Below are 17,759 nucleotides of genomic sequence, written 5' to 3'. Positions count from 1 at the left end.
GTCACCCAGGCTGGAGTGCAGTGGCTCGATCTCGGCTCACTGCAACCTCCACCTTCCAGGTTCAAGCAATTCTCCTGCCTCAGCCTCCTGAGTATCTTGTATTACAGGCGTGTGCCACCACGCCCGGCTAATTTTTGTATTTTTAGTAGAGGGGATTTCACCATGTTGGCCAGGCTGGTCTAGAACTCCTCAGGTGATCTACCCGCCTTGGCCTTCCAAAGTGCTGAGATTACAGGTGGATCCACCATGCTCTGCCCATTCTTTTTTTTTTTTTTTTGAGCTGGAGTCTCACTCTGTTGCCCAGCTGGAGTGCAATGGCACAATCTTGGCTTACTGCAACCTCCGCCTTCTGGGTTCAAGCGATTCTCCTGCCTCAGCCTCCCGAGTAGCTGGGATTACAGGCACACGCCACCATGCCCAGCTAATTTTTGTATTTTTAGTACAGACGGGGTTTCTCCGTGTTGGCCAGGCTGGTCTCGAACTCCTGACCTCTGCCTTGGCCTCCCAAAGTGCTTGGAATACAGGTGTGAACCACCGTGCTTGGAATACAGGCACAAGCCACCACGCCTGGCTTTTTTTTTTTTTTCTTTTCACACGGAGCATTGCTCTTGTCTGGGATGGAGTGCAATGGCGCAATCTCAACTCACTGCAACTTCTGTCTCCCGGGGTCAAGCGATTCCCCTGCCTCAGCCTCCTGAGTAGCTGGGATTACAGGCGCATGCCACCACGCCTGGCTAATTTTTGTATTTTTAGTAGAGACAAGGGTTTCGCCATGTTGGCCAGGATGGTCTCGAATTCCTGACCTCAGGTGATCCACCCGCCTTGGCCTCCCAAAGTGCAGGGATTACAGGTGTGAGCCACCACGCCCAGCCAGTTATATAAAATGTTATCACTGGCCGGGCGCGGTGGCTCAAGCCTGTAATCCCAGCACTTTGGGAGGCCGAGACGGGCTGATCACAAGGTCAGGAGATCGAGACCATCCTGGCTAACACGGTGAAACCCCGTCTCTACTAAAAGATACAAAAAACTAGCCGGGTGAAGTGGCAGGCGCCTGTAGTCCCAGCTACTCCAGAGGTTGAGGCAGGAGAATGGCGTAAACCCGGGAGGCGGAGCTTGCAGTGAGCTGAGATCCGGCCACTGCACTCCAGCCTGGGAGACAGAGCCAGACTCCGTCTCAAAAAAAAAAAAAAATAAAATAAAATAAAATAAAATAAAATAAAATAAAATAAAATAAAATGTTATCACTGGGGAAAGCTGGGAGAAAAGTGCACAAATCTCTCTGTACTATTTTTGCAACTTCTTGTAATCTGGATCTTCACCAAAACAAATATAAATTATACTTAAAAAAAAAAAAAAAAAAACCTGGCCAGGCATGGTGGCTCACACCTGTAAATCTAGCACTTTGGGAGTCTGAGGCCAGCAGATCACTGAAGGTCAGGAGTTTGAGACCAGCCTGGCCAACATGGTCAAACCTTGTTTCTACTAAAAATACCAAAAATTAGCCGGTGTGGTGGTGCACACCTGTAATCCCCACTGCCTGGGAAGGCTGAGGCAGGAGAATCTCTTGATCCTGAGAGGTGGAGGTTGAAGTGAGCCAAGATCCCACCACTGCACTCCAGCCTGAGTGACAGAGAGAGACCCTGTCTCAAGAAAATTAAAATAAAATAAAATAAAATAACATTAGAAAAATTAGCCTGGTGTGGTGGCACACGCCTGTAATCCCAGTTATTTGGGAGGCTGAAGCATGAGAATCCCTTGAACGTGAGAGGCGGACGTTGCAGTGAGCCGAGATGGCACCACTGCACTGCAGCCTGGGTGACTGAGCAAGATCCTGTCTAAAAAACAAAACAAAACAAAAACAAAAAAAACCCCATCCCCAGCAGAATCAGCAGGGCTGGAATGAAGGTGAGGTCAGACTCATACGTGCAATGGCAGAGCTGGGTTCTGTTGTCAATGGACAACATTTTAACACATTTAAGGACATTAACTGGCTTCACTGCAATTTGCTACACTTCATTCCATAAAATAGGATAATTGTTCCAATCCGTTGGGCAGAGGTTGACTCTATAGGCAGAGAAGGATTGTAGAGAGCAAAAGCAAAGAACAGGCTGGGCGGGGTGGCTCATGTCTGTAATCCCAGCACTTTGGGGGGATCCCTTGAGCTCAGGAGTTCGACAGCAGCCTGGGCAACTTGTCAAAATCCCATCTCGACAAAAAATACAAAAATTAGCCAGGCGTGGTGGTGTGCATCTGTAGTCCCAGCTACTCAGGAGGCTGAGGTAGGAGGATCACCTGAGCCCGGGCAGTTGAGGCTGCAGTGAACCATGCTTCAACTACTGCACGACAACCTGGGAGACAGAAACTCTATCTCAAAAACAAACAAACAAACAAAAAACCCAACAGCAAAGAATGTGTTAAGTCATTAGTTACCATTAGGTTGTTTGAGGCTAGTTTTTTTGTGTAAGGATTAAAGCAATTAAGCAGAGGGAACTGCAGAGCACTGCCCACTGAAGACTGAAACTGGCCTGTTTGGAAAATTGACTGGCCAGGCAGCGGTGGCTCACGCCTGTAATCCCAGCATTTGGGAGGCTGAGGTGGGCGGATCATCTGAGGTCAGGAGTTCATGACCAGCCTGGCCAATATGGTGAAACCCCATTTCTACTAAAAATACAAAAAAATTAGCCGGGTGTGGTGGCGTGCACCTATAATCCCAGCTACTCAGGAGGCTGAGGCAGGAATATCACTTGAACCTGGGAGGCAGAGGTTCCAGTGAGCCGAGATTGCGCCTTTGCATCCCAGCCTAGGCAACAAATGCGAGACTCCTCCAAAAAATAAAAGAAAAGAGGCCGGGCGCAGTGGCTCAAGCCTGTAATCCCAGCACTTTGGGAGGCCGAGACGGGCGGATCACGAGGTCAGGAGATCGAGACCATCCTGGCTAACACGGTGAAACCCTGTCTCTACTAAAAATTACAAAAAACTAGCCGGGCGAGGTGGCGGGCGCCTGTAGTCCCAGCTACTCGGGAGGCTGAGGCAGGAGAATGGCGTAAACCCGGGAGGCGGAGCTTGCAGTGAGCTGAGATCCGGCCACTGTACTCCAGCCTGGGCGACAGAGCGGGACTCCGTCTCAAAAAAAAAATAAAAAAATAAAAATAAAAAAATAAAAGAAAAGAAAATTGGCTAATAGGGCTCCCTCCTGATTTTCCCAAAGGTCAGATAACTTAATTTTGTCATGGTGACTTAGAATCTGAGTGTGAGTAGCTACGTTTTGTTTATTCCAGTCTGTTGGTGTCTAGTGCAAGAGCTTAGTCCAAAACAACCGTCTCCGATAATTTTGTCGCCCAGTCACATGATCAAAGCTCACTGCAGCCTCGAACTCCTGGGCTCAAGTGATCCTCCTGCCTCAGCCTCCTGAGTAGCTGAGACCACAGGCGCACACCCCTATGTCTGGCTCTTTACTTCAAATTTTGGTATTTCAGGCTGGGCGCCGTGGCTAACACCCCCAATCCCAGCACTTCGGGAGGCCGAGGCAGGTGGGTCACCTGAGGCCAGGAGTTCGTAGACCAGTCTGGCCAACATAGCGAAACTCCATCTCTACTAAAAATACAAAAATTAGCTGGGTGCAATGGTGCCCATCTGTAGTCCCAGCTACTCGGGAGGCTGAGGCAGGAGAATCACTGGAACCCAGGAGGCAGAGGATGCAGTGAGCTGAGATTGCACCACTGCATTCCAGCCTGGTGAAAGTGAGACTCCATCTCAAAAACTAAACAAAACAAAAATTAGCTGGGTACGGTGGTGCACGCCTGTAATCCCAGCTACTAGGGAGGCTGAGGCAGGGGAATCGCTTGAACCCAGGAGGCAGAGGTTGCAGTGACCAGAGATTGCTCCACTGCATTCTAGCCTGGGTGACAGAGCCAGACTCTCAAAAAAAAAAAAAAAAAAAAAAAAGAGGCCGGGCATGATGGCTCATGCCTGTAATCCCAGCACTTTGGGAGGTTGAAGCGGTCAGATCACTTGAGGTCAGGGGTTCGAGACCAGCCTGGCCAAAAAAAAAATTAGCTGGGCGTGGTGGCAGTCACCTGTAATCCCAGCTACTTGGGAGGCTGAGGCAGGACAATCCCTTGAACCTGGGAGATGGAGGTTGCAGTGAGCTAAGATCGCGCCATTGCACTCCAGCCTCTGCAACAAGAGTAAAACTCTGTCTCGAAAATAAATAAATAAATAACAATTTGGTATTTCATCCAACATTTGACTCTTTTGCATTGATTTTTCTATATTTAAAATGTTGGACTAGCCGAGTGTGGTGACTCATGCCTGTATTCCCAGCACTTTGGGAGGCCCAGGCAGGAGGATCATTTAAACCCAGGCATTCGAGACCAGCCTGGACAACCTAATGAGATTCTCGTCTCCACAAAAATAAAAATAAAAAATAAATGCACTAAAATACTTCATTACAGAAGTTTGAACTCCACTTCTATGGGCACTAAGCCACTTGGCTCCAAAGCCAACGAAGGAGCGCTTTGGAGCAGGAGAGGTCCCAGCTGGTGCAGATCCAAGGTTTCCCATGGGTGGGGAGGCAGGATGGGAGGGTGCAAAGACGTGAGGGCTGCACGATCTCCGAAGAATTTGGGAGCAGGTGTCCCGCTTTTCTCCGACTGGCGCCCCCAGCCAACTGGGTGCCGAGCCCACGCCCCATCTGCACACTAGGACCCGGATGTGCAGCGCGCGGGGCGTCGGGGCCCGTAGAGCGTGCACCACGCGGCGCTGCAAGGCGCCGCACTGCACGCACTGGCGACTGCTGCGGCGGAGCAACCATTCCCTGCCCGACGCCGCCCGGACTCGGCACACGCACCTGGCGGCCGCCGCGCGCAGGAAGCCACGGCACCTGGTTGCATTGTTGTCACTGCCACCGCCCCCTCCCGCCCTCCCTCCTTAGAGGCAACCCAGCACCCGTCCCCACCTGCGCAGGGTTCGTACCCCTTTAAGGAGTCAGACGCCGCCAGGGGTGGGCGTGGTCGCCGCGAGCGAGAGAAGAAGGGTGGGGGGGAGGGGCCGGTGTAGGGCAGACCTGATTGGCCCGAGGCCCGGGCGGCGGCCGCGCGCGCCTGCGCAGGACGCAGCAGCGCGCACGGGCGGCGGGAGGAGCGCGCGCGGGTGCTAATTGGCCCGGGTGGCGGCCCCGCCCGCGAGTGGTGGGCGGTCACGTGACGCGACGGCTGGGGGCTCCCGGCGCGGGGGACGCTGGTGGCCAAGATGGCGGCGGAGCTGGTGGAGGCCAAAGTGAGTGAGCGGCGGCGGCACCGGCCGGGGCAAGTGGGCGAGAGGGCGGGGGCCGGGCCGCGGGTCGAGGTCTGCGCCTTCTGTCCGGGGCCCCACAGCGCGGCCGGCCCGCGGCTCGCCGTCCCGGCCCCCAGACCCCGACCCCGGGTCTCAGGGTGAGGGCGGGGGGCGGGGAGGCCGGGGGCGGGGCCCTCATGCCTCACCCGGGTCTTCGCTCCGGGGGTCGCTTCCCCAGCTTCAGGCAGGGTCCCTCCACCCAGCCCGAGCCCTTGGAGTCCCGGTCCCTATGCGCCAGGCCAGGGCCGCGCCTCCCGGTTGAGGCACCGTTCCCCCGGGCTGCGGGACGTATTGAGCTTCTCGTTGCTCTCTTGGTTCCGACCCGGGGTCTTTGCTCTTTGGCTGGTGTGTTGGGGGAGTGTCTGCGCCTCCCTGCCCGCAGGGCTCCCAAGACTGGTATCTGGGTCTCGTCCCCGCCCAACAGGCCAGACTGGGGTTTGCGAGTCTCCTGCTTGGAAGGGTCCCCTGAGTCCCGGATAGTGTCCTGCCACCGTCCAGGTGGAGGAGTCAGGGCCCTGAGACCATTTCCAAGACACTGCACGTCCTCTTAGGGTCTGGAGTCCAGGCTCGGGCTTGAGCCCCTCTTCAGCTCCTGCACTGGTCCCAGAACCCCGCCCCCTTCCCGACACCGTCTCTCACACGCGGGAGTGGGCGCTAGGGGAAGACTGGGCCCCCCCTTTCTCTCCCCGTAGGATGGAGTCCTGACCACTTTTCTTGGTCAAAGACTTTTCTTATTCTCCTTTTTTTTAATCTTAAATCTTGGACTGTGCTTTTGGTCCTACCTCATTCCCCTCGGGACAGAATCTGAGGCTACTCATTCTGCTTCAGGGGACTCTAAACTTCACCTGTGCCGCATCAGATACTGTCTTCAAACCTTGGCTGCTTCTCTTATTTTCTGCTCTTGAGCGATTCTACTTTTTAGGTCAGCCACTCTCCCTCCCTACACAGCCCCCAGAATCTTTATACACCCCAGCTTTGGTTTCTAAGGTCTCCTGGCTTTCTGCCTGTTCTCTTATGTTGATCTCTGGAAGGTCCCCGCTGGGTCCAAGATTAGCCTCTTTAGGATAACTTCTGCTGCTGCTGTTGTATACTTCGGGTCCTGTACAGGTCCCATGTCCCATAGATACCATCTCCTAGCTTGGAACCCGTTTTAATCCTGGGATTGAGCTCAGAGTATCCGCATTCCAGGGGATGTACCTTCTTGTAGGTGCCTGCCTAAAGCTCCGAGGGTCTAAAACCCTTAGAAGTGCCCGCAAAACCACGGCTTCCAGGGAGGTTAGGGGACCTCTCCCTCCCCCCTCCCCCTTCACGTCTTCCCTCCCCACAGTCCTGACCTATACGTATTTTCTTCTCAGTCCTCTCACATTACCCACTGGGATCTGAAAACACAGTGCTCAGGGCTCTGTGATTACAGCATACACCTCTCTTCGCCTCCCAACCCTACCCCTCTCCTCCGCCCCGCACACACTTCTGTCCCTCTCTAGAGTTTTGGAAAGTGGAGACTCGCCCTGGAGATGTGGAGGCCTGAACTCTGTAAACCCGAGGTGGCAGACTGGGCTTGAAGTGCCCTGGAGTCCTGAAATGTAACCTCCTTCCGGGACTTGGAGCTGTGACCCTGGACTCCCCACCCCCACCCTGGCTGAGGGCAGGGTCTGCAGTCTTTTATACCATCCAGGCCTTGAAATATGATCTGATGAACTTTCCTTGACCCTCTGGTGACTGGGTCCCCCCAACTCAATTAAATCAAGTTGATCCTTCTTTCAGGTTCTCTAAACCGTGAGCTCCCATTCAAGGGGGCCTGGACCAGGGAGCCTTCTTTCTTCGTGAGTCCATTGCTACTCCTCCAAGTACCTTAAATGTCATTGAGACATCCCCTTTTTTACAGGGGCCTTCCCCAGCCTGTCATATTCATGGCTGCAGATTTTGTCTTTTGGGGTGCATCACAGACTGCTCGGAGGGACGAATGTTGGGGGCTTGTTGGTGAACTTTGAAATCTGAGACTCTCAGCTTGAGACCTGGAGGCAGGTTTGGGGCAGGGGTGTCTGTGAGCTCCCTGAAATAGTCCACAGCACACATCTCCACTTTTCCTGGAAAGAGGCGCCTTCCTGAGCTTCCCCCAGTGCTCTGAGGGGCCTGTGCTGGAGGAAAGGTTCAGCGCAGCTGCTGTGTCTCGGCTGATGTCTCCCCACGCGACTTCCAGGCAAGCCTGGAGTTGAAACTCTGGAAGCTGCCGGGGCCTGGCGCTGTTTATAAACACGGCTCTGACGGCAGGCAGGTCAGCTCCGAGCCAGGGCAGGAAGTGATCCTGGGCCATTTGGGGCTTCTTCCTGAATGCTTGTCCCCCCCGCATTCCCTCCAGTGTCAAGGGCAGGCTCCTCTGAGGTGGCAGCTGCCGGGAAATCTGAGTCGTGAACATATGGCCGCTTAAGGGGTGTGCTCCGGGAGGTGGGAGCTGGGGCTCCACTGTCCAGCCTGGGCGGGGCGGAGGCTCCCGGGGTGCCAGGATGTCAGCAGGTTCTTGAGCCCACCTGCCTTCGGCCAGGCTGCCAGTGTGAAGTGTCCACATGACATCGTCTCTCCCTGCTAAGGCCTTGGGCCACTTCCAGAAGAAACATCTTGTCCGCAAGCCTTTTTGTTTTCTACACAAGGTAGGAAGTCAGGCCAAGGGAGGTGAGGCATTTTTGTTTTCAAAGCATCACTGACTCTGAGGCCCAGCGGACCACGCAGGTCCCCATAGCCAGTGTGCTGGTGTGTGAGGGTCCCCGGCAGCGGACGGGAACACCCTGGGGAGCCCGGGGGCCGAGGGGCTGATGCCAGTCCCATGCATGTACTAGGGAGGCTCTGGGCCAGCCACTTCTCTCTGTGAGCCTCGGTTTCCTCACCTACACGATGGGTGTGGTCATTGTGAAATTAGCGACACAGGCCTCGCTGGTGCCTGGCAGGGAGCAGACGCTGGCATCCCGGTTCTTCACAGTCATGGGGCCGTGCAGCCCTGGTATGGGAAGGGGCTTCTCCCGAGGCTCTTAGGGCAGGACTGGGCCACCCGCATGTGCGTCCCTATCGTTTTGAGCCGGGACAGCCTCTCCGTCTTCAGCAGGATCCCGGCCCAGTACAGCTGAAAGGAATCAGAGTGGACAGATGAGGACCCCGCCAGCGGCCCCGGCTGCTGCAGCCTTGGTGCTGAAATGGGTGGCTAGGCTCCTGGCCTCACCCTGGGGCAGCTGGGAGCTGGAAACCCCAGCGCTTCCTGGCACGGAGGCCGCAGTGTAGACTCTGCAGTGGAACTGCCTCTGGCTTTGACCCTCAGGGTCTTTGGAGTGGAGTTGGAGTGATGGATCGGTTTCTTCGGGTGCCTGCCAGCTTTCCTTACCACCCTTGACACTTGAGCTTTTTCTCCATTCCTCCTGGAAGTTTCTCTTTCCCACCACATCCCATTCATCCCAGGCCAGCTTCAGGGCTGAGGGGGGTGGCCCCAAAACCCTGCCAGCCCATCCCTTGAGGACACCTGGCTGCTGCAGCCTGTTGAGCCCTCTTTCCCTTTCATGGTTCTATCCCTCGTGGAGGGGAGGCCACTGCCAGGCTACCCCACATCAAACACTAGGGTCAGCTGGGCTCTGTTGTTTGGTTTGATTTCGCTGGAGAGGCCCTGTCGGGGGATGAGGGCCAGGTCCTGCCAAGCCTCATTCGTCACTCTGGCCCAGGTCCCGCAACAGCCCCTGTGGCTGCTGCCTTCCCCTCAGACCAGTCCCCCAGGGACTCAGGGCGATATCTGGAGATGTATTTGGTTGTCATGAACCGTGGGTGTTTCGCACCCACAGTGCCCAGGATGGCCCCAGCGTGCACAGGGCCGGGGGACGAAACCCTGCTGGAATGATGGGTAGATGTTTCGGAGGCCCCCACAGGCCCGGCCCTGTGCTGCTGTCCGGAGGATAGTGTGGCAGCAGGGACCGCCCCTGGCTTCAGAGCCAGGTCTGGGTTTGAAGCTTGGCACTGCCACCTCTGAGCGGACAGTTCCTCTCTTGTGACAGAGCTCACACACCAGCCTAGCAGGGGTGTTTTAAGGATCAGAGTTAAGTATATAATCACGTGACCGACTCGGTTCCCGGCAGGTGATTAGTGCTAAGTAAACTGTGGCTACCGTTGGCGAGACCGAAGGGAAAATGTATCTGTGGCTGACAAGGGTTGAGCGCCCGCCCAGCCAGTGCTTTATGTCGTCATCCTCCCGACGAAGAGACTGAGGGTCAGGGAGGCACTTGGGGTTTGCCGGCAAGGCACTGGCCGTTCACAAGTAAAGCACGATTCCCAGTTCCTGCCCTGGGGGTGCTTTGAGGCTGAAGACAGGGAAAGAGAACCTAAAATAGGAGGGGCCCTAGTCAGAGGCGCTTTTGCTGCGTTGGCGATGCTGGGGAAAGTTTGATGAAGAGGAGGGAGGGGACAGGGCTTGGCTGGGAGGGGGCACCGTAGGGGCAGGGCACTCCACCAGCCCCAGCCAAGGCTGGCGCTTCCTGGCGAGTGGGTGTCTCTCACGGCCCCCGCATCAGGGCCTGGCCTCTGCGGAGTCCCCTGCCTCGCAGCTCTGCCCTCTGAATCGTGTGTGCTTGCTCCTCCTCAGAACATGGTGATGAGTTTTCGAGTCTCCGACCTTCAGATGCTCCTGGGTTTCGTGGGCCGGAGTAAGAGCGGACTGAAGCACGAGCTCGTCACCAGGGCCCTCCAGCTGGTGCAGTTTGACTGTAGCCCCGAGCTGTTCAAAAAGATCAAGGAGCTGTACGAGACCCGCTACGCCAAGAAGAACTCGGAGCCTGCCCAACAGCCGCACCGGCCCCTGGACCCCCTGACCATGCATTCCACCTACGACCGGGTCGGCGCTGTGCCCAGGACTCCGCTGGCAGGCCCCAATATTGACTACCCCGTGCTCTACGGGAAGTACTTAAACGGACTGGGACGGTTGCCTGCCAAGACCCTTAAGCCCGAAGTCCGCCTAGTGAAGCTGCCCTTCTTTAATATGCTGGACGAGCTGCTGAAGCCCACCGAGTTAGGTGAGTGGCCGCCCTGGGGGACTGCGACGGGAGGCCTCACCTGGGCCCTGTCGCCCAGCCCAGCCACGCCGCCGACTTTGAGTTGATGTTCTCTGGCGCAGCCAGGGTGGGGAGCCACGGTGGCCAGGGCTGTCCTTCCCTGGAAGTAAAGGGACCATCTTTGATATTGGTCACCCCTTGTTGTGTTACAAGTTACCCTGAACTGGAGCAGTGGGCGTCCGTAGCTCTCAGGAACCTGCGAGCCGCGTTGCGGGGCGTTGGGGCTCGGGGGCTCTCGTGAGGCGCAGTCAGGCCGGAGCCACCTCATTCGGAGGCTCGACCGGGGCTGGAGCAGCCACTTCCTCGTGTGGTGGCTGGCAGGCCACAGCTCCTCACCGGCTTTTGGCTGTAGTCCCCAGGTCCTCACCATGCGGCCTCCTTCACCGGCTGCCCGGGCTTCCTCAGCCTGGTGGCTCCCTCCCCCTAGGGTAGCGAGCGTGTACGTCCAAGCTGGGAGCTGGAGCCCTTTTCATGACCCAACCTCGGACACGCCTTGCCGTCTCCCCCATGGAGTCCATTGCTCACAGACTCTGTGGCGCAGGCAGGGTCCACACCAGGCTGTGACTGCCAGGGCCAAGGGTGACCAGGGTCACCTGGGAACCTGGTTTCCCTGCTTATTCCCCATGGAAAGAGGGCTGGCCAGTGGCATCGGCCTTCCCTCCTTCCCCCAGGCTCTGGTTCCTCGCTGGCAGCCTGCAGGTATGGTCTTGGTCAGCGGGCTCAGGTCACTGCCAGGCTGTGCGCACTGGGCGTGCTGGGGGCTCAGGGCGATCCCAGGCAGAGGAGAGGTGCTGGGCTCCACGCTTCTCTCTCTCATGTCTTTGTCTGCCAGCGCTGACTGAGCAGGAACTGTGTGTCAGGACCTCGCAGCCCGCAGCAGTGTGGACAGGCCCCTGGCGCCTCCCCAGCTGCCGTGACCATTCAGGCTGCAGGTGGGTATCAAGCCCGGTCTCTGCCTCAGCCATAGCCCTGAGCTCAGGGCCAGGGAGGCCAGAGCAGCCCCAGCCCCCAGGGCAGGGAGAGTGTGCAGCCTCTGGGACTCCCAGTTAGGGAGCGGAACATCCTGGGCCTTTTGTGGACCTGCGCGCTGAGGCGCTCAGATTTTACCAGGTCCTCTGTGTGCCTGGAGGTCTCTTCTTCCTGCCTCCCTTCCCCTGCCCCCACTCTTTCCTTCGCAGTAAACGTCGCAGTAAACGTCGGAGCGCGGTAAACGTGGGAGTGCCTGCTGGGTGGGTGCGTGATGGGCACCAGGCGTGGGCATGCAGCAGGGACTAGGACCAAGGCCGCGAGGTTCCGGAAGCCTCTGCACACCCCTCCCACCCTTCTGACCCAGCGACCTGCCTGGTCCCTGCTGTGGCCTGAGGGCTCCTCTCTGGCACGCTTCAGTCCACTGGGTGCCAGCTGGCCCCCCTCCCCTGCCCTGGGAGGCAGGGTCGATGGGGGTGTGGGGAAGGGGCACTGGCCGCCTTTCCCCTCCCACCTCCAGCCCTGGGACTTTGTGAGGTTAGGTGGGAGGGCTGTGTTTCCAAGTGAGGATGGAGGAGGTGGAGGAGGTAGGAAGGTGCTGCCCTGGTTCCTGAGGCAGCCGAGGCTCCTCCCTCCAGCCTCAGGCTCCGCCTTGCAAGGGAGGCTCCGCCTCCACCTTTTTTCTTTTGCAGGAGGTGTCTAGTGGCAGCCTCCTGGGGAGCAGGTTGGCCCAGCAGCACCTGTCCTGGGGGACTCGGGGCCTTGGCCTGACTTTCCTGGCCTTGGCTGCCTCATGAGGGAAGCGGTTCCCCCGGCGGGTTCTTGAGCAGAGCTGGCTGTCTCTGAAGCTTGGGCCTTGGGAAGGACCTGCATCACAGGGAGGCTGGGCTTTCACGGGAGCGGCAGGGCAGGCTTGGTCCAGGGCGGGGGATGGGGCTGACCGTCTTCCTTCCTGCACGGGGACCAGTAGCTCCATCCCACAATGCATCGCTGTGCCCTGAGCCTCCAGGGACCCCGGTCACCTGATCTCCGGGAGAGCCAGCTCCCCTGTCTACACCAGTAGGACTCTGATGGCGGCTCAGAACAAAGAGGCCAACCCCATCCTGCCTCTCCTTCCCCCTGGCTCCCTCTCCATCCTAGGCCCCCAGGTGAACCCCCTTTCCTGGATTCCCGTGCTCTTGGGGGACCCCCCGGGGAATGTCTGGGTCCTCAGAGGTTTCCTGGAACATAGAACCTGGCCCCAAAGCAGTGCTTGCCTTGGTTTCAGGGCCTGAGATGCCATCCCTCCACCCCGACCCTGGGCTGTGTCCCTCCCCAGGGTGCACTCTGTGGTGCTGGCCTTGCGGGGGGGCCGCCTCAGGAGGACCCAGTTCCACCGGCTTCCCCCTCGCCCCCGCCTCTGGCTGTGACCCACCGGCCAGCGTGAGGCCCACTGCTCTGGTCTGTTTCCCTGGAATAGCCGCCGGCCGGCTCCAGGATGGAGACTGCGCCAGGCGGACAGGAGCCATAAATCACGTGGCGCGGAATGCTGGGCTGGGGGAGGGGGTGACAGAGCTGCAGAGCAGGCTGCGGGGGCCTTGGGCCACAGATGATCGGCTCCAGTGGGGAGGTGCCATGTGTGGGGACGGGGCTGGTGCCCAGAACAGTGCGGAAAATGGCCCAGGGTCACACAGCGGCATGCCTTCCCTTATTCTGAACTGACTGAGTCCTACCTCTGAGCAGAGGCTCTGGCCTGGACCTCGTGAAGGCTGGGGACCCTGTCCTGCCTCTCAGCAAGGAAGCCCACCCCACCCCTTCCCAGCCTGCACCACCTGGGGAGTCCGGCTAGGGGTCCTGACCCTCCTGTCAGGGTACATGGGAAGAGAGGCTGTCAGGAGATGTGGGGCGGAAGGAAGGACACACGCTGGCCGGGCGCAGAGCTGCTCCTCCAGGGCCTCGGCCCACAGCGGGCACCCCGAGGAATCTGCCTGCTTGCCCGCCTGCTGTGCAGAGTGGAGCCCCTGTCGCCACGGCTTCAGACGTCCCCAGAGGCAGGTAGCCCTGGCACTAGCCAAGAGCCGCCGGTCGGGCATGTGCTGTGCTGTGTGTAGGCACGTGTGCCCTTCAGTCTCTGAAGCCCTTGGGCTAGCATTGCCCAGGTCACAGCATGGTCGCTGCTCAGGTGCAGCACAGAAGTGCCCGGTGAGAAGCGTCTCGTGGCAGACAGAGGGCTTTCAGGGGCAGCTGTCAGTAGCAGGAGCCATTCACTCTACATCTGTGAGGAGGTGGCAGTCAGGAAGGCTTCCTGGAGGCAGCAGCTTCCAGTCCAGACCTGAGGGTGACTCCCAAGAAGCCAGGTAGAGAGGAGGGGGCAGGGGAGTGTACTCCAGGCAGAGATGGGGGGTAGGGGAGTGTACTCCAGGCAGAGATGGGGGGCAGGGGAGTGTACTCCAGGCAGAGATGGGGGGCAGGGGAGTGTACTCCAGGCAGAGATGGGGGGCAGGGGAGTGTACTCCAGGCAGAGATGGGGGGCAGGGGAGTGTACTCCAGGCAGAGATGGGGGGCAGGGGAGTGTACTCCAGGCAGAGGGCAGCGAGGGCAGAGGCCTATGGCCAGAGAGGGCTCATTCACAGGGCTGAATGGAGTCCATTGTGGCCAGAGTGTCGTGTGCCCAGGAGGAGGGACGCAGCAGCCTGGGCGCAGGCGGCAGAGGCTGGAACCCGAGAATGGTGGGCCCAGGGAACGTTGGAAGCTACCCTCCTTTCCCCGAGGGCTGCAGCGCCCCTGAGGTTCTTGTATGATTTTGGGGGTCAGTGAGGAAACTGAGAGAGAGGTGCAGGAGGCAAGTGGCCGCCAGCCTTCCACAGCCAGGCCTGCTGCCCGCCCAGGCCCACCATCTGTCCGTCTGCACACTGGGAGCCTGGGGGGGCACGGGGCATCCTGTGTCACTGTCCCATGTGTGGGGTAGCCTGACCCACTCGGCCCGCTGGCACTTCCCATGCCTATGATTGGGGAACAAGGGGACTCCGCCAGCTCTGCCCCAGGTCCTGGCCTTCTGGTTGAGGAGGAGGGATGGGCCCACCACTACCAGCTGGGGGACTGCTGGCAGCCACCCCCACTTCACACTGGTCCTTCTCCTATTCCCTGTGGCCCCCTGCCCAGCCCAGTTCCCCCGCCGGCCACAGCCTCCTGCTCTGCTTCCTGCCCACTGGTCCCCCTCCCATGGCAGCCTGTGAATGTTCTCGCTGATGAGTAGAGCTGTCAGCACCGCCCCCTGTGCCTAGCCAGGGGCACCTATTCCCCACCCCTCCAGGACAGTGCCCCCTGTGTCCCTCATACCTGACTAGGCTGCCTGTACTCTTGATCTGGGGGACCTGAGGTGCGGAATTGGTGCTGGTAGCTCTTAGCTGGACAGGGTGGGGCTGGGAGTTAGAGAACTTGTATGTGCTGGGGAGGGGACAGCCTGGAGGAGGGGCCAGCACATGGGCCAGCTGGAGGCGGAATGGTCCCATCTGATCAGCTTTTTTTTTATTTTATTGTTTTATTTTTGAGACGGAGTCTCGCTCTGTCGCCCAGGCTGGAGTGCAGTGGCATGATCTCGGCTCACTGCAAGCTCCGCCTCCCGGGTTCACGCCATTCTCCTGCCTCAGCCTCCCGAGTAGCTGGGACTACAGGCGCCCGCCACCTCGCCCGGCTAGTTTTTTGTGTTTTTCAGTAGGGACGGGGTTTCACTGTGTTAGCCAGGATGGTCTCGATCTCCTGACCTCGTGACCCACCAGCCTTGGCCTCCCAGAAGTGCTGGGATTACAGGCGTGAGCCACCGTGCCCGGCCCCGATCAGCCTTTTAAAATCTCCCTGTGTTTCATTTCTATTTACACTTGCACAATGATGCGCCTGTCCTAGAAAACTGGAGTCAACAGCAGAGCAGCCCGGCTGGCGCCCTGCTGCCCGAGTGTGCCGCCTCGGCGCAGCGGGCCGTGCTTGCCGCCTTCCCCCTTTGCCTGTGTGATTGTAGGAGCGTGTGGCTGTCCTGGCTGCTGTTTTATAACCACCCCCATGCTGTGAGCATCTGCTCCTGGCATTAAATATTCATGTCAGCAGCATCTCGCGAGGCTCCCTGGCAGCCTTGGGTGGAGCCAGCGGCTGGACCCTTGTTGGGCTCTTGGATTGGGCCCATGGGCTGCTTTGCACACCCAGGCTGGAGGGCCTGGCTGAGCACCTCATCCCAGAACTGGCTCTGCCTGGCAGGGCCCAGCCTTGCACCTGGCCACAAAGGTGCATCTGGTTCAGCGGCACCTGTGCCTTGGTCCTGTGGCCCGTGGGTGCCGGGCAGCCCACGAAACCATCTCCCCCTTGGAGAACTTCATGCTTCAGTGGCCCCACAAGAAGGAGCAGCAGAGTGATGCAGGGAAACTGAGTCGATCCTTGGAGGGAGAAGGTTTGGAGAAAAGCGGGGTGGGGGGGGTGCAGTTTGTCAATGAGGTGTTCAGGGAAGCCTTTCCTTCTGGTTACGTTTGTGCAAAGACAAATAGAGGGCCATGAGGCTGGTCGGGAGAGGAAGGTTCCAGAAGAGGGAATGGCGTGTGCAGAGTCCCTGAGGCAGCATGGCTGGTAGGGCCCAAGCAGGAGGCCAGGGTGGTGGCCGTGTGTGTGCCAGGGTGGGTGTGGCCCTGAACAGGGGTGCCAAGGGCCAGGGGTCTCCTGCAGAGCCAGCCCAGGGAGCAGGCTCTGGCTGCTGAGACCAGCAGAGCGGGGGGCAGGTGTCCGCATCGAGTGGCATTTGAAAGCAGAACTGACAGGACTGGCTGGGGGAGTGGATGTTTGCAGGACAGCAGAGACAGGGGCTGTGTGGATGCCACCTGGGTTTCTGGCCCCAAACAGCTGACCCCGAGGGCAGAAGAGAAGGTTTGCGTTAGCCCCCTCTTCCTGAGGACCAACCATAGCCCCTTCCCCAGCAGAGGGGGGCCAGGTGTTTGGGGGGATCCGTGAGCGGCCTGGGGCAAGTGGCACAGCAGAGCAGTCAGAGCACAGGGCATCTCCCGGGCCCCCAGCAGAGAAGCACAGCCCGGCCTCCCCCAGAGGGAGCCCTCCCAGGGCAGGGAACCCTCCCAGGGCAGGGACCCCAGAGTTTTGGTCTTCAGTGACTGGGCCCTTTCGGCCCCGGGCATGGGCTTGCTGCCTACTGGGGACCCACCCTCCTCCCCTCATTCCTCCTGAGACACTGAGGGGTGGAGTGTCCGTGTTTTCACCTCTGACCCAGCCTGGAAGCTCAAGGCCCAGCTCCGCTGTCGGCTCCTGGGAGGCCTCCCTGCCCCGAACCATTGCTCCCCAGCGCTTGGGGCAGATCTGGGCGCGTCTGCCCCAAGTGGCCTGTGTGCCCCACCCTCCCAATTAGGCGGCCTTCCTCAGGGGCCCAGCTGGGCATCCACAGCCCATCACCTCTGCAGAGACTGGCTGTGCCCTCAGCACATAAACGGGAACAGGCTGTGGCACTGTGGCCCTTGTGGCGACGCCAATGCTGCAGTAGCCCCCTCTTCCTGAGGGCCAGCCACAGACCCAGCACCGGTCCCCGAAGAAACGGGTCAGCATGGGCCGGACATGCAGGCTCGGGCCACAGAGGCCCTGGCAGGGCTGGGATCCGAGCCCAGGCAGTCTGGCTTTTTTTTTGAGACAGAGTCTCGCTCTGTGGCCCAGGCTGGAGTGCAGTGGTGCAACCTCGGCTCACTGCAAGCTCCGCCTCCTGGGTTCCCGCCATTCTGCCTTAGCTTCCCGAGTAGCTGGGCTTCCCGTGAGCCACCACGCCCAGCCGGCAGTCTGAGCTTCTGAGCCTAAAGCAGATGTACTTTTTACATCATGACCTCTTCTCATGGGTTTTAATTGAGAAAGTTCCAAGACGGTGCTGGCAGCTGAGGTCCGATCCCACGGCTCCGGTTCTTGTAAAGGCCCTGTCATAGGTGCAGGCCACACCGTTGTGTGCACTGCCGTCCTGGGAGCACCTTTCTAGGACCAGGCAGTCTCCTGCTCATAACACAGACAGTATGGCCTACGAAGCTGATGAACTCCAGCCTTTATCAGGGGCGGTTCACCATCCTTGTTCTAAAGGGCTTGCCTGTCATCTTGTCTCCTGGCCACTCCAAGGCTGCCATTGTGGCCAGATTCTCTCTCCCCCACGCTCCTCCGATACTTGTTTACACTTATAGACAAATAGACGTTTACTCAGATTCCTTCTCTCCGTTTTCATTACACCAGCGATGGCAGGGCATGCATGCCGCTGAGCGTTTTTGATTTACGTCTAAATGTATTTTTTAACATAGACACAGTCTTGCTGTGTTGCCCAGGCTGGTCTCGAACTTCTGAGCCCAAGCAATCCTCCCGCCTCAGCCTCCTGCATAGCAGGGATGA

At 58.7% G+C, this 17,759-nt stretch overlaps 1 protein-coding gene across 1 annotated transcript in view; it reads left to right on the top strand.

Annotated features, from left to right (window-relative positions):
• Positions 1-5,087: 5,087 nt before the first annotated feature.
• PIAS4 (protein inhibitor of activated STAT 4) overlaps positions 5,088-17,759 on the top strand; it is a 30,593-nt gene continuing 17,921 nt past the window's right edge. The window contains exons 1-2 of the mRNA XM_033197691.1: positions 5,088-5,277; positions 9,947-10,373. Of these exons, the coding sequence (XP_033053582.1) occupies positions 5,251-5,277; positions 9,947-10,373 (454 nt within the window). The 5' untranslated portion in view covers positions 5,088-5,250. The remainder of the gene's footprint in view (positions 5,278-9,946; positions 10,374-17,759) is intronic.

This window comes from Trachypithecus francoisi, unplaced genomic scaffold (assembly GCF_009764315.1).
Source record: "Trachypithecus francoisi isolate TF-2019V2 unplaced genomic scaffold, Tfra_2.0 Lachesis_group5, whole genome shotgun sequence".
Lineage (NCBI taxonomy): Eukaryota > Metazoa > Chordata > Mammalia > Primates > Cercopithecidae > Trachypithecus > Trachypithecus francoisi.
Note: the sequence above shows the minus strand (reverse complement) of the source record. Positions and strands in the feature narration are given on the sequence as shown.